The sequence below is a fragment of the Archocentrus centrarchus genome, chromosome 21, assembly GCF_007364275.1.
Source record: "Archocentrus centrarchus isolate MPI-CPG fArcCen1 chromosome 21, fArcCen1, whole genome shotgun sequence".
Taxonomy (NCBI): Eukaryota; Metazoa; Chordata; class Actinopteri; order Cichliformes; family Cichlidae; genus Archocentrus; species Archocentrus centrarchus.
In genome coordinates, this window is record NC_044366.1 from 32,432,988 (window position 1) to 32,455,487 (window position 22,500).

Sequence of the window (22,500 nt, forward strand, 5' to 3'; positions counted from 1 at the left end):
ACAGACAAACTTGTGATGGCTAACCAACTGGACGTGTTGGTGGTGGACAAACAGAGGAAGAAAGCCGCAGTAATAGATGTTGCAATGCCAAGTGAATACTCAAGCTCCCAGGCCTCTGGTAGAGGACCTGAACTTGGAGGACAAAGAACTTCCACAGGGTGAGTGGGGAATTATACTTGCCCTGTGGGAGTTTTTTTGTCCTCCAAGCTCAGGTCCTCTGCCGGAGGTAGTGGATTGCCAGTTGAAATCCAGTTCTTTAACACGCTCTATGAGGCTTACCCAACTCTTGCTGTTTGCTCACTACAGGGCAGCACATGACGCAGTAAACAGATAGTGGTGTTTTGTAACTTTGCAGTTCCAGGCAAAATGATTGACTGGAATGATTGGGTTACTCAAACGTACCAGTGATCAACATTTTTATGTGACGTAATTCAATGCAATTTTAGCTATATAGTGCCAGATCACAACACCCATCTCAAGGCGCATTATATTTTAAGTTAAAGACTCTACAATAATTACAGAGAAAACAGTCCAAATGATGCCCTATGAGTGAGCACTTGGCAGCAGAGGCAAAGAAAAACTCCCTTTTAACAGAAAGAAACCTCCGGCAGAACGAGGCTCATTTGCATTACCTTACTATTTTTTAATCTATTTATTCGTTTTAATTGTATTTATTTATTTTGCAATATATTTACATATTTTTTATTGTTTTTTTTTTTATTTATTCATTTTGTTTTAAATTTAGTATTTGAGATTTCAAAGTATTGACTGTTCTTTAAGTGCAAAAAATGCAGTGTTTACAAAGTCAATGAGTAATTGTGTTAAATATTCATGATTTCAATATTGAGCAAAATAATCACAATTATGATTTTTTCCATAATCAAGGAGCCCTAATTCAGGGTCATCTGATCCAGCCCTAACTATAAGCTTTATCATAAAGGAAAGTTTTAAGCCTAATCTTAAAAATAGAGAGGGTGTCTGTCTCCTGAATCCAAGCTGGAAGCTGGTTCCACAGAAGAGGGGCCTGAAAGCTGAAGGCTCTGCCTCCCATTCTACTCTTAAGTATCCTAGGAACCACAAGTAAGCCAGCAGTCTGAGAGTGAAGTGCTCCATTGGGGTGATATGATACTATAAGGTCTTTAAGATAAGATGGGGCCTGATTATTCAAGACCTTGTATGTGAGGAGAAGAATTTTAAATTCTATTCTAGGTTTAACAGGGAGCCAATGAAGAGAAGCCAATATAGGAGAAATCTGCTCTCTCTTTCTAGTCCCTGTCAGGACTCTAGCTGCAGCATTTTGAATCAGCTGAAGGCTTTTCAGGGAGCTTTTAGGACAGGCTGATAATAAGGAATTTCAATAGTCCAATCTAGTAGTAAATGCATGAATTAGCTTTTCAGCATCACTCTGAAAAAGGATGTTTCTAATTTTAGAGATATAAAAGCAGTTCTACTTTTTTTTTTTTTTAATATGTGCATTAAACGACATATCCTGGTCAAAATTGACTCCAAGATTCCTCACAGTGTTACTGGAGGCCAAGGTAATGCCATCCAGTATCTGATTAGACACCATGTTTCTAAGATTTGTAGGGGCGAGTACAATAAATTCAGTTTTATCTGAATTTCAAAGCAGGAACTTAGAGCTCATCCGGGCTTTTATGTCTTTAAGACATTCCTGCAGTTTAACTAATTGATCTGGCTTCATAGATAGATAAATTCCATCATGTTACATGCTGTAGAGCTGTGTAGCTGTATGTGTGTGGTACTGCCCTTGTTCCTTTCTTGTCCTCTCTCGCACTCCCATTTCCCTCACGGTCTCTCCCTAGACCTCATCGTAGGAATTTGGGGGCTCATCTGGGATATTTTCCTGAATAAGGCTAAAGCTGCTATAATACTGGTTCTGTTACTCATAGGTTAAATTGTGGTGTTGTGCAGCTGAGTGTCTAGCATATTTAGGATATTCTCCCCAGGGTGGCATAGGTGAGTATCTAGCTGAGGCTGCTCTTTTAATTCAGACACCCTTTGTTATTTTGCCTTTTTTATTTTTTTGAGTAATCCTGGGCTGTGGATAATCCTGGGTGGGCAGGACTCGACTCTCTTCAAAAGGCATGCTTTTGAAGCTTGTACTTCCTGACCACATTTCCAGTGACCACTTTTGATATCAACTGCTTCTCTTTGTCATAAAACAATTTCCCATTGAGACCATTGCCTGAAGCGCAAAATAATTGTTAATGTAAAACAGTCAACTACATTACATTTTATAATATCCACATAATAACTTGGAGGCCCCTGGCTGATTTTTAGGAGTTTCTTGAAGTACAGAATTGTTGGGAGCTGACACTAGAAAAGCACTGGCTCTGGCTCTAATGTGCCTTTTTGCCTCTCTCCATTTTTTTTTTTTTTCATTTCGCCCTCTTCTCTCTCTCTCACTGAGCTCAGTGATACATTTCTTCTTTCTAGTGTTTCTGTCTGTTTTGTAGGGGGTATACTGTGCTTAAAAACAAAAAAGCACCCGTTACTGCAATGTAATCAACAATTTATTTTGATTTTTAAGCATATTTAACATTGCAAAATTTCTCTGATGCTTATATTTTAAAAAATGCGCAACAAACGGTACAACAGTTGGCTTTGTATTAAAAAAAGTAGAATTTATCAAACAGTATAAAAGCAAAACATGTTTAAGTATTAACTAAGTACAGACGTACTATACAAAAAACAGGTTGAACCAACTGTGTCTATCAAACTGGCAGGTTCTTCTAAAGCTGCATCTGTGACTTCAGGGGCAGCTGGTTTATAAAAACATTCAAAAAGTGTAGCTTGTTTTCTCTTAATTTTCAGTACATTGTAAAATCCTCTAGCTGCCGCGACTTGAGTCAGTCTAAGCTGCTCCCGCCTACATCCCCAGCCAATCATAAAGGAGCAGCTGAACAAGAAACCAGTCACAGAGCAGAGAGCTGTGGCAATGAGCTCAGCCAATGGCTGTGAGCCTCAGATGGAACTGGAGGAAAGGGGAGCGTGTGGCAGCGACTGACAGCATCGGAGAGGTGTAGTAAAGAATTTGCGCTGGCCCTTATACACTGTAAAAAGGAATTTGGGGTTTTAGTCAGCTGGACTCATGTATTTATGCTGAGTGAACTCAGTGCCCATTACAACTAACGGAGATGAGTTACAACAACTTCAACTTGAAAAAATACTTAAAAACTCAAAATCATCAGTTCAGTTAACTAAAGAAATCGTGTTAGGATTCGTATTTTATGTAATACGCATGCGCCCTTAATATGACGTCATGGTCACATGATGCTCACAGTCGCGGGTCACATTTGAAATTTAGCGAAGAACCTGGCAGCCATGTTGGTTAAGAAGTGGACTGTACGTTATTATTAAGTAAGTATTTCTAGCTTTTTTATTCCGAAGCATTAAACATCCATACTCTGCCTCAGTCAGTCACCACAACTTTTAATGCATATTTCATGTTTAGTTCGTTGTGGCTGTAGGCAGTACAAGTTTGCTCGCTGGTTAGCTAGCTTGCAAAACCTGTTGACTTAACGTCAGATTTGATTAAATCTGCGGTTAGTTTTGGTGAGGGGATATAGTCTTTATTCTAAATATTTCCCTTCTTGATATTTAGCTGTCTCGGATGCATGCACAAACCGTTGCTGCTCCCACTCCCTCTGCGTTTCTGCATTAGGCACTGAACAAACAAAAACGGCTGTCGGTGATTTGACGAGAACGCGCGCACATGCACACGCCTGTCTGTACTGATGACTGAAGTTCTGTAATGTGATGTTAAAATTATATTAGTGTGCATGCTGTAAAGATTGCTGCATGTCTCTTAGAATGGGCCCACCATCATCATCATCATCAGCTTAACGTCCTCTCCTCCTGTCTGCTGTCAGCGGCAGGAGGAGGAGTTTGGTTTTCTCCATCATGGCTTTGAAACTTAAATTCAGTTCTGTGAGATACAGAAATTGGGTGACACTGTATATAACCACGGTTAATAATTGGTGAATTGATAGTTTTACTTTTCATAAATGATATTATTATTTAGGAGTACTATTAGGAGTACTAATATTAATAATGTAATTACTTTGTTTCTCATTAAGTCATTTTGTGACACAAACTATATGTTATATAGTATATATAATAAAATGCACACATCATTGTATCATATTTCATAAGGTATTTCAATCAGCTCTGACAGTATAATTTATAAAAATCAAAATATGGCAGCACTAATTACTGGTTCAAAGAAGGTGCTAATTATTGAATTGTTTCAATGTAAAAAAATAATACATTAGCTAAAGTTTGTGTATTAAGTTATCAAAGTGTTACAGTGTTACAGATTGTTTGATCATCTCTTTCTCTTTTTTAGAAGCCAAGCTGCAGTCAACACACAGAAGCAAAAGGTATTGCTAAATTTTAATGTATTTGATTTTTCTATTCATTCATATTAATTTTACTACAGTTAAATCATCATTAAAATCAGTTCACTTAACATTATTAATTTTTTTTCTGTTTTTGCAGTGTTATCAGTTGTCATTCAGTGTAGTTTCTAATAAACTGAAGTGTATCCATATCTAAATACATTAAAACCTGGAAAACAGTTTTTTTTTTTCTTCTTAGTAAAAAATGATTTTACGCTTCAATGCAGGCTGTGCAGTGCAGTCAATAAGGTGGTCTTGCAAGTGTTGTATTTAGAGTACTTTGACTGGGTGAGGACTATTTGGTAATTATGCATTTTTTGAATGTTTGCTAGACATCTTGCTGTAATGTCACCTAACATGGACTAAAATGAAAATATTGTACTAAAATTATGTAATGTCACCTCTTCATATAGGTCCTCATGTAATTCACAAGGCTGATGGACCTCAGTTCATTCTATGAGCATCTGGACAGCTGTCTATTCAGTGGTTCAGGTCAAATGAGGGGGTTAAAGAAATTACATCCATACTGGAACGTCTTCACAAGGATGTGAGTACATTTCTTTACTTTGAAATTTTTTCAGTGCAATAGAGACTTGAGACTACAGACTTGCCAGTATACTCAGTGTTTGTCACAAGCACAGATAAATGGGGAGGATTGCATCAGGAAGAATATCCGGTGTAAAATCTTTGCCAAATCAAACATGTAGATCAGCAAGAATGAGAATTCTATACGGCATCAGCTGGGGTTGTCTTATGCAGAGCTGTAGCAGCTACAGATAAAGCTGAAGAGCCATACCATGAAGGTATGGGAAAGAGTTGTAGAAGAGAGGTGACGGTCAGTGAGCAGCAGGATGGTTTCATGCAGAAAATGAGCGCAACAGTAGAAAGCCAGTAGAAGAGTGAAGGGGGAGGTTTACAAGATGGTAGTGAGACCTGCTGTGTTGGATGGTTTGGAGACGGTGGTTCTGGCAAAAAGACAGGAGGCAGAGCTGGAGGTGGCTGGGTTGAAAATGTTCAGCTCTCCATTGGGAGTGACCAGGATGTAGAGGATCAGAAATAGTGACATCAGAGGGAAACAACTTAGTCTCCAAACTGCTTAAACTGAGCAGATTAGAGAGGCAAGGCTGAGATGGTTTGGACATATGCAGAGAAAAGATAGTGGATATACTGGACAAAGGAAGCTGAAGATGGAGCTGCAAGGCAGGAGGAAGACCTCAGAAGACTCATGGAATGAGGACATGCAGAGGGTTGGCATGGCAGACGAGGATGCTCGGGATAGGGTGGCATGGAGGCAGATGATCCACTGTGGTGACCACTAAACGAAGCAGCTGAAAGAAGGAGAATGTATCAATAGGGATAAGGCAGGAGGAGGAAAGATGGAAATGAAAGGAGTGAAGCGGATGGGAATTAGGAGAGCGGGTGAACCTAAATACTAAAAAGGTAGATTTAATGTTGCCAAGTCCCTTCTCTGATCTACTTGTGTTAATCATGTAATGCTTCCTTGATGTATTTTTTCTTTTACATTTATTATTAGTTTGTATATAAAAATATTTTTTATTAAATAAATATTGTCTTGTAAAGTTCAAGCATCACAGTGTGGAACCAAAATGTGTACTTGAAATCACTTGTGGACTGATGGGCTCATATAATTCTGGTGGCAGCTGTATGCTCTGTTGGCAGGCATCGAATCAAAGACAGTTGGGCAGCAGCATTGCAGAGCCTACCAGGGTACATGAGGAAGAATCCTGCATTCCTGAAGATGTGTGAGGTAAGAGTTTATCATTTAAAATCAGACAAAAAACAAAACTAGTTCACAGTGAGCAGGGTAACACTTGTGCCCCCTGGATGCTGAATGATATGACAAAGGATTACATAAGCACTGACACCTTTGTTTTGTTTTTCATGAAGCCTACAGATCCTGAAGACAACATCAAGGGAATGATCACTGGAATATTTTATTGGTTGAAGATGAGAGGGAACCTCTTCCAGCTTCCTACAACGATGTCGACATTGTAATCGAGGAAAAACTCGTCATCCGTCACCTGCGTGATGCCCCCAATGCTTTTGTGAACCTGATGGGACTGCTGAACATTCTGAACCTTGGATGTCCAAAAGACTTGAAGTACACTTTTGAGGTAATCCAGCACCTTTTTATGGGAGTGACTTTTGACTTGTGTACTGCAGGAGTCCACTCTGAAGAATAAATTGCTCAGGGATGGGAAGATGTTTCTGCACTTGTCGTAAAGTTACTGTACTCGTGATGTTGTCCTTTGGTGCCAACATCACTGAAGAGCTTTATAAATCTACTGCTACTACATACTGCAGTTTATTTTATATTCTGTGTGCTCTCAGGAATAACTGTCTTTGAGACACTTGAATTTAAGAATTTTGAACAAGTCTCTTGTTGACATTAATGCAATAAAATTCTTTACTGAAATACATCTTGAGATATTTTTGTGTGCATTATGATTATGTTTAAGATGGATTTGTTCATTGTTGAATTATAGTAGTTTTGTAGGTATTAGTTTTCTCATTGAAATAAGCTTTTCCAAAACTTAAACTGTAAAAACGAATTTGTTGACTCAACTTGACTTAGTCAAGTAAACTTGTTGCTTTGACTCAGTTAAGTTTTGAAAATGTAAAGCTTCAAGTGAACGACACTGAAATAAATGAGTTGATCCAACATGCTGTTTGTTGACTTAACTTTTCATATAAATTAATTTGGACTAAAAATGATTAGTTAGTTGAACTAAAAGCATGTAATCTGAACTCAGTCTATTGAGTTCAGATTACATGCTTTTAGTTCAACTAACTAATCATTTTTAATCCAAATTACTTAACTTTTTATATAAAGTCAACAAACTGCATGTTGGATCAACTCATTTATTTAAGTGTAGTTTACTTGAAGCTTTACATTTTCAAAACTTAACTGAGTCAAAGCAACAAGTTTACTTGACTGAGTCAAGTTGAGTCAACAAATTAGTTTTTACAGTGTAAGCAAATTACGTATCATTGGGCACTTTTAAGTGGTTATACTCAAATTCACAAGCTTTTCTAGTGGGTATACGGCGTATACCAGCATATACTCACGTAGACTGCACCACTGATCTCCCCCTCTGTCTGGTTCAGCAATGTGGTGTTCCCAATATTGCCTTGCTGTCTCTGCTCCACCTGGACTCACCAAGGACTAACCCTTTCTAGCAGTAAGGGCTTTGTTTGAGAAAAAAAATCAAAGAACTGAAGTTATCTCCTATGAAAATATGTTAAAAAAAAAAAAAAAAAGTAAATGAATGGATGGATGGAAGGATGGATGGATGGATGGTGGGCAGCATGGTGGCTAGCACCACTGCCTCACAGCTAGAATACCATCTGGAAGGCCTGGGTTCAATTCCACCTTGGCCCAGGATAAGTGGATGAAGTGAATGGATGGATGGAAAAAAACAAAAACAAATCCCAACTATACAATTCAGTCCACCCTGTTATGCAGGGTTTAGTGACAGGGTAGACATTTTTGGTTAGTATTTAAGAAGCATTTGAACCATCAGCTAGCAAGGTTATTGATTGCTGAAATAGACTACATGCTGTTTTTAAATTATGTTTTGAATTTTTGAAAGCTGAAAAAGATGCAACAGTTGGAACTCCAATAGGGTTCCTCTTCTAGAGACTCCACTGTTTTGCAACCAGTGTCATCTTTTGATGTAGGCAAGAAAAGTCAGTTGGTCCCGGTGTTTTGTGACACTGAGGTGGATGCTTATTTTGAATCATTTGAGCATTTAGCAACAGCGTTGTGTTGGCAGCAGGACGTGGGCGATCCTGTTGCAATGCAAGCTGGTAGGTAAAGCTCAGGAGGTTTGTTTATCCCTGTCAGCTGAAGACAGCTTGGAATATGATAAATTGAGAAGTGCCATCCATCTAGCCTATTAACTGGTTCCAGAGGCCTAGGCTATAGGTAGCGGTGCCAGGATTTGAAGAGAGTACCTGGGCAATCTTACCCTGAGTTTGTAAGGGAAAAGAGTACTCTTTTTTTGACCGGTGATGTATGGCCTACAAAGCTACTGATTTTACCAGTGAGTGAGTTATTGCTCATAGAGGACTTTAAGAACTGTGTCCCAGAGCACATGGTAGTGTACCTTAATCAGTAGGTCTCCACACTACAGCAGGCTGCCACACTCACTGAGTTGGCCCTGGTTCATTAAACCAATTTCAGTAAACATGACCCAACTGTCAGAGTATGAATGTGTGTGAATGTTAGACAGAAAGCACATTGAAGTAGAAACAGTGCTTGCATGAATGTGTTTGTGAATGGGTAAATGCAAATGTGTTGTATAAAGTGCTTTGAGTGCTCAGCTAGAGCAGAAAAGTACTATACAAGAACCAGTTCATTTCAGAACCTGAGTCTGACGTCCTGGCGCAGCAACATACTGATGTATTTCCTGTAAACGTCCTGACTCAGTCATGTGCCCACAGGAAGGGGGAAGGTATTGCCTTGGGAGAGACAGTGATTGGCTCTGCACTAGGGCAGGATAGAACCTGCTGCTTAGTCTAGAATGCCCCCCTTCCTCACTTGTAAGACACTCATTAAGGCTATGTAAAAGGACCCATCATTGGCCAAATGTTTCTCTGCTACAGTGACAGTGAAATGGCAGTTTTACCTAGGGATAAAGTTCAGTCTCCTATGTTATGAAGGAAAAGGTGTCTGAGACAAACTATGTCCTCCACTATGGCATGCTCTATTTTCTGCAATAAAATGTTAAGGTCAGCAGTATCAAAAGCTGCACCGAGTTCTAGCAGAACAAGTACAGAGATGAGTCCACTGTCAAAGGCCATAAGATGGTAAATGGATTAGTTCTTATATAGCGCTTTTCTACTCTGTCTGAGCACTCAAAGCACTTATACAACATGTTTACATTTACCCATTCATACAAGCACTTCCATGATTACCTAAGCTAAGTGCTTTTATTATCACACATATTCATACTCCAACACTTGCGTCAGAGAGCAACTTGAGATTAAGTATCTTGCCCAAGGATACACTGGCCTGCAGCCTGGAGTAGCCAGGAATTGAACCGCTGACCTTCCAATCAATAGGTGACCTGCTCTATCTCCTGAGTTACAGCCACCCCCATTTGCAACATTCACTAATGCTGTTTCTGTACTGTGATGAATTCTGAAACCTGACTGAAACTCTTCAAATAAACCATTCCTCTGCAGATGATCAGTTACAGTGTATCACAAAAGTGAGTACACCCCTCATATGTCTGCATATATTTAAGTATATCTTTTCATGGGACAACACTGACAAAATGACTCTTTGACGGAATGAAAAGTAGTCTGTGTGCAGCTTATATAACAGTGTAAATTTATTCTTCCTTCAAAATAACTCAGTATACAGCCATTAATGTCTAAACCAGCGGCAACAAAAGTGAGTACACCCCTAAGAGACACACCCGTAAATGTCCAGATTGAGCACTGCTTGTCATTTCCCCTCCAAAATGTCATGTGACTCATTAGTGTTACTAGGTCTCAGGTGTGCATAGGGAGCAGGTGTCTTCAATTTTGTAGTACAGCTCTCACACTCTCTCATACTGGTCACTGAAAGTTCCAACATGGCAAAGAACTCTCTGAGGATCTTAAAAGACGAATTGTTGCGCTACATGAAGACTGTTATATAAGCTGCACACAGACTACTTTTCATTGTGTCAAAGTGTCATTTTGTCAGTGTTGTCCCATGAAAAGATACACTTAAATATATGCAGACATGTGAGGGGTGTACTCACTTTTGTGATACACTGTAGCTGTTTTACAACTACTCTTTCAAGAATTTTTGAGAGAAAAGGAAGGTTGGAGATTGGCCTATAATTAGGTATAATTATCGTGGCCATGCATTATTTGCCCTCGTAAACATAAAGGTAATTATTTCAAAAATGCAAATGAAATATATGAAATCAAAGTTTTATTTATTCAAAGAATTAGTCATTAACAAAATTATGCTTGGTGTAAACTGAATGTATACAAATCAAGTAAATTTCATTTGACAAGATTCCATTAAATTTAACATTTTACAGTGTACTTATTTAACAATAATCACATGGATAATTTACATATAATCAAATTACTTAAAGTCAGTATTTTGGATGTAAACATTTTTGAGTGTTTACATCCACAACCAATATCTACATTTTCAAATGAAATGAAGCGACCTCTAGTGGTCGTAGATGAAGGTGCATGACGAATGATACAGACGTTTGGATTGGAGGGCATGTTGATTCTGTGACATGAGATTAAGGCCCAAGCTTCTACAGAATCTGTTCTTCTTTGCCCCTAATTACAGAAAATTTTTTTCAGAGAAAAATGCAATTAAAAGTGATGATTCAGCTCATTTTGCCTGCTCTTCCAGCTCAGTAGACCAGTATATATCCCAGTAGTCTGTTCAGTTGGCACAGTATTCAAAATCAGTTAAATATTCATAATATTCACCTAATGATGGGGTCAGATCACTGAATTTTTTTCAAATTATATTTTTCAATTGAATCCTTTCAATTAAAAAATGCCAAGTATCATAGTAATGCTATTTAGGATTCACGTTCTCATTCAATGCCAGTATCCAGAATTGCAGACCCTTCTTAGACATCCTCATATTTAGCTGCTCTTCAATAATTTTAAAATGGTGCATGTCCCAGACAATAACTAGAGACTGACTCTCAGTATTTTATTACCTCACAAGATGGTATCAAGATTAGGGAAAGGTTGTTTATTTTGTTTTCTGTTAATGACCTTCTCAATGTGTCTTACAGTAGATGTTTTGAATTTAAAACTCGTTATCTTTTGTTCCTAGGCACACTTAACTACTGTCATTTAACCTTAGAACAGCATTTTTATTTAGTATTCCTAAAAGTCTCTAACACTGAATCCAAAATATGAATGTGGAGCCTCTGACAGTGGACTCATCTCTGTACTTGTCCTGTTGGACCTCAGTGCAGCTTTTGATACTGTTGACCATAACATTTTATTACAGAGATTAGAGCTTGCTATAGGTATTAAAGGTACTGCACTGCAGTGGTTTGAATCATATTTATCTCATAGACTCCAATTTGTTCATGTAAATGGGGAGTCTTCTTCACACACTAAGGTTAATTATGGAGTTCCACAGGGTTCTGTGCTAGGACCAATTTTATTTACATTATACATGCTTCGCTTAGGCAGTATTATTAGAAAGCACTGCATCAATTTTCATTGTTATGCAGATGATACTCAGCTTTACCTATCAATAAAGCCAGATGACACACATCAATTAGTTAAACTGCAGGAATGTCTTAAAGATATTAAGGCCTGGATGACCTCGAATTTCCTGCTTCTAAATTCAGATAAAACTGAAATTCTTGTTCTCGGCCCCACAAATCTTAGAAACATGGTGTCTAACTAGATACTTACTCTGGATGGCATTACTTTGGCCTCCAGTAACACTGTGAGAAATCTTGGAGTCATTTTTGACCAGGATATGTCCTTCAATGCACATATTAAACAAATATGTAGGACCGCTTTTTTGCATTTGCGCAATATTTCTAAAATTAGAAACATCCTTTCTCAGAGTGATGCTGAAAAGCTAATTCATGCATTTATTACTTCTAGGGTGGACTATTAGAATTCATTATTATCAGGCTGTCCTAAAAGCTCCCTGAAAAGCCTTCAGCTGATCCAAAATGCTGCAGCTAGAGTACTGACAGGGACTAGAAAGAGAGAGCAGATTTCTCCCATATTGGCTTCTCTTTATTGGCTCCCTGTTAAATCTAGAATACAAGTTAAAATCCTTCTCCTCACATACAAGGTCTTGAATAATCAGGCACCATCTTATCTCAAAGACCTCATAGTACCATATCACCCCAATAGAGCACTTCGCTCTCAGACTGCTGGCTTACTTGTGGTTCCTCGGATACTTAAGAGTAGAATGGGAGGCAGAGCCTTCAGCTTTCAGGCCCCTCTTCTGTGGAACCAGCTTCCAGCTTGGATTCGGGAGATAGACACCCTCTCTATTTTTAAGATTAGGCTTAAAACTTTCCTTTATGATAAAGCTTATAGTTAGGGCTGGATCAGGTGACCCTGAACCATCCCTTAGTTATGCTGCTATAGGCCTAGTCTGCTGGGGGGTTCACATAATGCACTGTTTCTTCTCATTCACCTTATTTACTTTGTTTATACTCCACTCTGCATTTAATCATTAATTGATATTAATCTCTGGCTTTCTTCCACAGCATGTCTTTCTCTCCCCTCAGCCCAACCGGTCGCGGCAGATGACTGCCCCTCCCTGAGCCTGGTTCTGCTGGAGGTTTCTTCCTGTTAAAAGGGAGTTTTTCCTTTCCACTGTCGCCAAGTGCTGCTCATAGGGGGTCATTTTGACTGTTGGGTTTTCTCTGTATTATTGTAGGGTCTTTACCCACAATACAAAGCGCCTTGAGGCGACAGTTTGTTGTGATTTGGCGCTATATAAATAAAATTGAATTGAATTGAATTGAATTTTCTATTTATTTTTCCTTTTTCTTTCATGATGACATTGCCGTTCCATTGCTCAGTCCACAATTTATCATCCCTATTCAACAGCAGTCACACTGACACAAAGATTCCTGCGGAGGGTCACTGATTTAGTGACCGCAGGCAATCTGCAGAAATATGTGGCAGATGGGAAATGTAAACAATAGCAGACCACACAGCTTCAGATATCTTTATATTTTAAACACATTTGTTTAAAATAACTAAATTATGAATCAGATGCTTATAAGAAAGTGTGGAACAATAAAAGTGCAGCAGGTTGTGTAGAGAGAATGAAAAACATCATTCTGTAGAAATGTGTGAGTGTGTGTGTGTGTGTGTGTGTGTGTGTGGGGGGGGGGGGGGGGGTGGGGGTTTTCAGAAAGAGATAAATCAGCTGTATGAGAAAAAGTCACACTCAAAGAGCTGCAGGAGCTGCAGCTACCTGATGGAGAATGGGACCGAGCTCTGTTTTCCACAACTCCTCAACAGTTCCTGCAGGAAGCCGTCACCTCACTGGTCCAAAGCTGTGCTCCTGAACATCTCTCTGACCTTCATCTCTCTGATCACTGTTGCTCTCAACCTGCTGGTCATCATCTCAGTCTGCCACTTCAGGCAGTGATTAACTTCTCAGCTGAAACCGCAGTTTATATTTTAGGAACTTAAACACTATGTTTTATATTAGATGAAATGGTGATGAATCAAAGCCAATTTTGCACATTCTTGGTTTATGGTATATGACTGTAAAGTTTTATGGGCCTAGACTGAATGATGTCTTACTAATGGTACATTTTCACTTAAGATGTTTTTAAATGATTGATATGTAACATTCTTTTCTGTCTCCCTGCAGGCAGCTCCACACACCCAGTAACATCCTCCTCCTCTCTCTGGCTGTCTCAGACGTTCTTGTGGGTCTCCTGTTGATGCCAGCAGAAATTTTTAGAAACACAGCTTGCTGGGTACTTGGCAATTTCATGTGTTCACTTTATATATATCTGGGGTACATTGTTGTCACTTCTTCAATAGGAAACATTGTCCTCATATCAATGGACCGCTATGTAGCTATTTGTGACCCTCTGCATTACCCCACCAGAATCACTGTGGTGAGAGTCAAACTCAGTGCTTATCTGTGTTGGTTTTATTCAGTTTTCTACAGCAGTCTTTATACGAAAGACATTCTGATTGAACCAGGCAGGTATAATTCCTGCTATGGAGAGTGTGTGTTTTTCAGCAGTGATATTGCTGGAACTGTTGACCTTGTTTTATCTTTTATTGTTCCAGTTTCTGTCATCATAGTTCTGTATATGAGAGTGTTTGTGGTGGCTGTGTCTCAGGCTCGTGCCATGCGCTCTCATGTTACAGCTGTCACACTTCAGCTTTCACTGAATCAAACAAACAGATCTGAGCTGAAAGCAGCCAGGACTCTTGGGGTTCTTGTAGTTGTGTTTCTAGCAAGTTTCTGTCCATTTTACTGCTACTTTCTTCTTGTAAAAGATATGGTCAATGATCCATCTGCATCTACTGTGGTCATTGTGTATTACTTTAACTCTTGTCTAAACCCTTTGATCTATACCCTCTTTTACCCCTGGTTTAGAAATGCTGTTAAACTTATCATCACCCTGCAGATATTCAAGCATGACACAGCTAAGGCAAATATATTATAGAAGTACTGTGAAGTACTAAAATTTGTAATCAGTACATTGATGCATCCAGTCATCTGGAAATATATAAAATATACAGACGCAAAATACAAAATCTTTTTTTTTTTTAATTTTGTTTAAATTATGACACATAAATGTTAATGTTCATGTGCTTAGCTCATGGAATTTTTTTGTTTAAAGGAATAATAAGACTGAAATTTGCTGTGTTGATGAAACTGACTTTTGAAGTGTAGCTATATATTTAGATACAACTGCCGATCAAACCTCCTTTTAGCTTCTCAGTTTTTTGTCACTCCTTTTATTCACACTTACAGTGAAAAAAAAAAAGAACATGGAATGGCATTATTTAGCTAAGTAACACTTTCCAATCATGTTCATTGTGGCCTCCACTGTGATGTGAGCAGTCTGTAGGACTAGACTGACCACTCTAAATTTAGGGGATTAAATATAAATTCTATTTATTTTATGATTTTACTGTATAAGATCAGAATACTGATTTAGATTAATAATTGATAAAATGAATTGACTGTGACTGCAGTATATGGCTCAGGAAAAATACCAAAAAAAATACCAAAAAGGACGGAGGTTTTTTGTTTTTTTTTCTCTTTCATCTTTTAGCTCAAAGTAATTACAGAATCTTAACTTTCAGTGGTCTAAAGACTAAATGTCTTAGAAAATGTCTTGATTTTAAAAAGTATTTTCAAATATGTAAATTAAAAAAATGAAAAGGAAAAAAGTTGAATTACAAGGCTCGAGCACTGTGACATGGTTAATATCTACAAGAGGATAACAAAAAATAATAAATGAAGGTGGTGTAGTAGCAAAACATTTGTTTGAATTTAGAACATTCAACCAAGTGAACTCTCATAGATGATAATCTGTAAATTCTGGTTGAGCCTCCATTAGTTTAACATGCCTGTTTTATTAAACCAAGTTTTATTGGCCAAGATGGTTAATAAGAGGAAATGTCTTATGATAAATCACAGAGGAATTGTTTACTTGCTAATGCTGATTCTGTTTCCACACAAAGCACAAATCCTAACTGATCTCAGAGCAGTGAAAGCAGAGCTAGCAGCAACTTGTCGTTAGTGCACTATTCTCCCTGTCAAGGTCAGTAGAGCAGGTGGGACTCACAAACGCAAGACTCGCAGAGAAAGTTTACGGGTTATTTACAACAGAGTATGAATAGGCTTGAAACAAAGGAATTCTAGTTAATGAAGGTGCAGGTCCACAGCAAACTCTCTCACTCATAGAACCCTTTCTCCAAAAGTCTTCAGGTATTTCTGAAGGAAAAAATAGGTAAGTGCAAAATCCTTGAGTTCAAAACAGCAATCATAATCAAAAGAGCCGACTTCAGCAAAGGGGTTAATTCAACATTCAGACAACAAGCAGACTGGAACCAGAATACACTGGCAATAACCAGCAAAACACTCAATAATTTGGTTGTTGCCTAGATAATTTATATATACTAAGTTAAAAACATTAACTCTAAATAACAAAAAAGTTAAGAGACATCAAAAATTAATAAATACAAGTGAACAAGTATTAAAAAGCATTTTCAAAAAGTCAAAATCATAAATCCAATGTGAGACACGGCCATTTGGAGGAGATCATTAAGCAAATCCAATGTTGGATTTGCTTAATGATCTCCTCCAAATGGCAGGTTTAACAGGCGGCATGTGTAAATAAGGTTTAAGCCTTTGTACATCAAAAAACTGTGGTGTTATATGAAACAAAACAACCCATCCAAAAAAAGAAAAGAAAAGAAAAAAAGAAAACACCAAAAATTAAATGAACAGTCTTTTTCACCTGCCTCCTTTTGTCAAATATATTTTCAGGCTCCCCAAACCTATATGAACACACCAAAATTAAAAAATATCCATAAATTAATCATTATGAAAAGGTTGAATTTAAAATACTGAAATATACCCCCCTAAAAAAAGAGTCTTTGTGGGTGACGTTTGTGATGACAGCAAATATTGCAGAAAAATTAAAAGTAAAAAGTTAACAAAAAATAAGCCAAAGGACTAAATTTCCCTGGGGAAGCACAAAGGTTAAAGAATGTGTGCTTTCAACACCTCTGTCAAATGCATAAATATGTATATAAATATGTATACCCTTTAAGGCAATGGCTTCAAGGGTGTGTTTGCTGAGAATGACCAGTGATGTCAGTAACGCGCTATTTAGTAACGCGTTACTCTAATCTGACTACTTTTTCTCGGTAACGAGTAATCTAACACGTTACTATTTGCATTCCAGTAATCAGATTAAAGTTACTTATTCAAGTTCCTTGATCAAGTTCCTTGATCAGCTGACTCTGCGGCCAGAGGCTACGTCTTAATCAGCTGTTCGCGGCTGGTAAGGTCAGGAAACTTGGAGTTATATTGTGTTGTTTAAGTGTTCCCTTTATTTTTTTGAGCAGTGTACATGCAAAAATGCAACTGACTTCATGTCAGCACTGCTAAAGTCTGCTTATTCCAATGAACAGGACCAAAGTAACTGAAAGAACACTTAGCTCTAATTCTGGGAACAGTTAAGAGATCTGCACCTGATGACCCGAGAGATCTGACTGGGCTGCAGATTGATGTATTTAGAAATCAAATTAAATAACAGCATAATCTTTGGTCAACAGGATTGCCAGCATGATCCTGCAATTTGTTGCTGGTATGGATTCATGTGGTCAGTTCTGGAAACTGGTGAAAAGATTCAGGAAGTGTGTTCAAAAATCAAATATTTTGATACGTTTGTTTTAGAGTGTATAAGTTGGAGGATATTCACTTTTAGCTACAGAATGTTAATTTTGCATTACTTGACAAAAAGGAAATATTATGAACATCTGGAAGCTACAAAATCTTTGGACTATGCAAAATCCACTAAGCCCTATGACTTCTTTTAAGAACAAATGGTTGCAACTGTATAATCAAACCAAAGATTGACAGTATTTGAGTAGAAGTGACCTGGGCCTCTGTAGACACGATGCTGATGTTTTCATTGAGGTAACCTGTCTATTCTAAACCAGTTCTTACCCACCTAGTCACTTGTAGTAATTGACTGGAGACCTTTATATTTGTATCCACAGGTTTCTGTAAGAGTGTACATAGGCTGCCATGACAGACTTCCACTTCCACTGTACGGTTTTACACTTCCGGTTACTCAAAGTCAGAGCCAGAGTTAATGACAAAATTCAGTTACTTTGTGCTGTAACGGGCGGTTTTATTAGTTGGAACACAAGCTCGGGTTCAACTTGTGCTGTTGTCGGTTGCCACTACATCAGTCTGTATATTTTTTCAAATTATTTTATTCTGTAAATTTCTTCTTTTTCCCCAAAATTATACTACCCAGTTGCACATCCTATTACTGTATTTTTTTCCTTATGTTTTAATTTTTCCTGTAATGTAGAGCCTCTTATTTTTTTACGTTTTATTTATGGTGTGACAGTACAGCATACAGCCTACACAAAGCTTAAACAATCCGTGCCTTCCACATTTAAACACGTAGCAGTTAGCAAGATGTCTCCCCGATCACAGCCTTCGGCCAGTCCAGTGTTTCTGTGATCTGAACATTCTGATATCCAGATAAGTGATATACCTTTCACAGAATAGCTGCAGCATCACTACATGATTTCCCTAATCAGTGATACAGGAACAGCTGACTGTCTCCGCCACTCCACTTTCCCTTAGCATGACCCATGCTAAGTGCTTAGCTTGGCTGATGCTCTGACTCGGCTCTACAGCTGCTTTAAGGAAAATAACGTTGCCTTGTTTGTTCAGCATTACTTTATTGATTTTATTGCTTTGAAGGTAATCTGGTGCTCTTATAATTATGTGATTCCTCACCATCAACACCTTCGGAAAAAAAAAAGGTATTTGATAATGTCGATGTAGCTGACTTCGGGCCATAAATTCATGTCATTTACCCAGTCAGTGAGAAGTGACGGGTGAGGTACTGTTACTGAATTGTCCTCGCTGCTTTTTAAAACATCCTTGCAATGTATCCACCTCCAATGTGTTACCATTTACGCCAACTGCAGTGTCAAAATGTTTAAATGAACGGCAAGTGTGTAAGCCCGCAACCATCAACAACAGCGCAAACGGAAGTAAAATACCGGCTTCCGCTATGAATTAGGGGTAATGGCGCGACATCAGGAATACTGTGGATAACTCGTTATGTTGGTAGTTCTGTTTAGAGTGCCTCGGTGAAATTCATGAATACACACATTTTGACGCTTGTTTGTTTTATCATGTATTTTTACAGAGCAAGGGTGGACCATACATTTGAAGATCTGCTGGTCTTTGTAACTGGGGGTTCCCACAGGCCTGCAGCATTGAGTTTTATGACCAGGGGCCAGGGACGCATATCATATGCTTCAACATGTAGCTTATGTCTTTACCTCCTAAAAGGTGTTGTAGATGGGGAACAATTTAAAGAACCTATTTACACTGCCCCTACAATTCCTCAGTCTCCATGTCACATCATGTTTCCAGTCTAAAAAAAAAAAAAAAAATCACTGGAGAGGTATGGCCTTTTGACAGAAAGCTGAAACATGATTTTTTTCTCCTTAATCATTGTTCGCGGTGGTGTGTGAGCTTTTAAATTCCAAAGCAGCTGTTGCATGATGAAACTAATTTACAGTTTTTGACACTGCTTGCTCCAAACCAGCTAATAACACACTTGAAACACCTTTTTTTTTTTTTTTGCAGACTCACTCTGATAATGACATTGTCAGCCTTCAGGTTGACAATCAAATGGTAAGAAATATGCATTTAAGGGTTTTGTAATAATTATAGAATTTCATGCTATTGACATATAGATTAATAACTTTATGTAACATTTTACATAAGTGACATGCAACATCACTTCTTGAAGTTTAGGTGAGCACACTGTCAGACATAGAAGCGGATTATTCTTATGGATTTTGTGTCCTTCGTTTTCTATTGTTGTATTTTGACATGTTACAAGAAGCTATTTATCTGGTTAATACAAACTCACCCTTTTATATCCTTGACAGTACGGATACACTGGGGTCAATCTGGTGTAAACCTGAGAGATGCACACTACTGTGCGAGTGTAATGGGTTTGTGAGCATATAGTGTACAAAGTCAGAGACTTCAGTGTCTCGGTCTCTCTCTCACTCCTAGCATGGGTTGAACATTGAAACAAACGGTAGATGGAGCAGCTACAAAGTTCTCTTTTCTTCATGTTGCTGATCAGGTGGTTGATAAAAAACATTTTGAAGGATCCCCTCTGTACTGAAGGGGGTGGGGGGCACCGAACGATTGCTAGTGCTAATGGCAGCCCCCCTTTCCCCAGTACACTGTGGTTATAGATCTGTTCTGGTGGCTACAGCTGACGTAAAGAAAAAATTACAGCTGATGTCCTCACAACATGCGCGCACATTCAAACATGCGCACTCACAGCACAGAGACGTGGGGATGTGGAGAAACATCTCAGCGATCCACTTGTGTTAAAGGGTCGTTTTTGTTTTTTTTCCAAATGACGGAAATCTGTTACAGCGATGGAGAACTAATGTGGAGGAAATGCTCCGCTTACACGGAGACACCTGAGCTGCAGAGTTGAAAAGAAACATCAAAGCAACCTGGACCTTTTGTACATAACATTGTACAAAAGGTCCAGGTTACTTGAGATTAGAACATTGACCATTTGTAGGTGATTTATAAACCAGAATATTAACAGTACATGAGTGATACATATATCACAGAGGATATTGAGGACACCAACGAGAACTTCATGAGGTAAGCAGTGGAACAGCTTGTACGATGATTTGATGATGGTTAGGTCAATTGTCAATAATATTGTTTGCGTAGCTTATCAGAAATCCTGAAGTCACTTGCAGGGAAAGTGGACACATCCCAAACATTCAACATCAGTGTAACAAGAGAGGTCCTGTTTCACAGGGGCCTTAAACAGTGGGCCAGGCAAAAACAGAACTCTGCTGGGTCTCTATTATTGGAGAATATGGAATTGACCAGGGCGCCCTTTGTAAAGCAGTGGTCTCAAACTCCCGGCCTGCGCACCCCTGACTTGTAGCCTGCAAATTGATGTCAAAAATCTAATACAATTTGGGATAATGCTTTCTTTTACAGCCCGCCCTTAGGCCGTAACTATGCGTAATTTACAGGGATTTACCCTGTAAGCAAATTTATGTGTAATTAGGCTGGACCAAGCACGTAATTTGCAGGGGGGATATGACAAAAAATATCTTACATGAATAACATGTTAATTTTCTTTATTCATTATTAATTTTGTGTAAAATACTAGCATGTTTAATCATTTGGTAATGTAACCCCCCTCTCCCCACAAAAACTTGGTTTCTCTACCAAGCAGAGAAAGTTATTACTATTTAGGTTAGAATGCAATGGTGTTTTAATCAAATAACGGTAATACCATTTTATATTACAATAATAATATAAACTTCACCTATAGCATCATAAAAATGATGCTATAGGTGAAGTATTCAACATGGAAATCAAAAATAAAATACGGCTTAGGGGTTCAGAATTGGAAAGCATTTGTCATTTCAAAGTACAAAGTAATATTAAAGAACATTGCATGAATGTTTAATATTGTGTTTGTGAAAATATTAAGTAAACAACTGCTTAAACAGTAGCAATACAAGCAAAATACAGAAACTAATTAAACATATTTAACTTGTTTTTCTTCTTTTAGTGTGTACCCCTGCTCAGGTGGTCTACAGGTATAAATGCCTCCTGAAAACATTCAAGAAAAATATGTGTCTGAGACTCTCTAGTACCACAACATTGATAAGATGAACATGTCCTTGACCAGCATCATTGCTGAGGTACAGTATATGCATTTTATTATAAAAACCTGTATTTATAAAGTTTTGGTATTGTCTGTTAGGTGAGGGCTAATACGATCATCACAGCATACTTTGGGTGGTAATGTATCAATTTATATATATATCTATATATATATATTAGGGGTGGGACTCGATTAAAAAAATTAATCAAATTAATTACAAGCTTTGTAATTAATTAATCAAAATTAATCGCATTTCAATATTTAACATGAGAAATATTAATTTAAGTTTAGTTGATGAATAAATCAATATACATAAGCTTGAACTTCAAAATTTTGTTCATTTTCCCACCAGTCTACTACACAGACCAACGAAGGGTGGAAGTGCTCCTGTGATAAGCAAACTCCTGAAATTAAAGTTAAGCATCATAACTGGATAGTTTTATTGAACATTAATGTCTCACTTGTTATAGTTGGAAATTAATCATTCTCTCAGCTGTATTCCTTGATGTTGAAATGTGTTATGCTTGTTTTAACAGCTTATTTTGAATTAAAGACTTAAAATGAAACCACAAAAAGGAGAAAAAGTTTGTTCTCCGTTTAACCAGCTGCTTTTACACAGCTGTGCTTCGCACTCACAGGTGCTAGGTGACATGAGCTACGCAGAGGTGACGGCAGCTGATATGAAGGCTAGCTGCTCACTTCCGGCCTTTGTGGGTTGCGAAAGACATGGGCCGGGTCCTTCGCAGGATGCAGCCCCTAATTTGGACATTGTGCGTCGATATAATCTGTATGCCTGGAACTTGTGCACTGAGAAACGTTCCACGGTGCAAAGTGCGATTAAAATGCATTAAAAATTTTAACGCGTTAATTTCCCTGTAATTAATTAATCGAAATTAACGCGTTAAAGTCCCACCCCTAATAAATATATACGTATATATATATATATATATATATATATATATATCTATATATATATATTAGGGGTGGGACTCGATTAAAAAAAATAATCAAATTAATCAAATTAATTACAAGCTTTGTAATTAATTAATCAAAATTAATCGCATTTTAAACACATTTAAATATTTAACATCAGAAATATTAATTTATGTTTG

General features: G+C 37.9%; 1 protein-coding gene and 1 long non-coding RNA gene across 2 annotated transcripts in view; both read left to right on the forward strand.

The window, feature by feature from the left end:
- Nucleotides 1–14,608, forward strand: part of LOC115800226 (trace amine-associated receptor 13c-like) — a 35,063-nt gene extending 20,455 nt beyond the window's left edge. Inside the window, exon 2 of the mRNA XM_030757470.1 lies at nt 13,795–14,608. Within this exon, the coding sequence (XP_030613330.1) occupies nt 13,795–14,608 (814 nt within the window). The remainder of the gene's footprint in view (nt 1–13,794) is intronic.
- On the forward strand, nt 4,353–6,153 carry LOC115801311 (uncharacterized). The gene is made up of 3 exons (XR_004021735.1): nt 4,353–4,403; nt 4,835–4,968; nt 6,102–6,153. It is a non-coding gene; the product is annotated as an uncharacterized LOC115801311 (long non-coding RNA).
- Nucleotides 14,609–22,500: the final 7,892 nt, after the last annotated feature.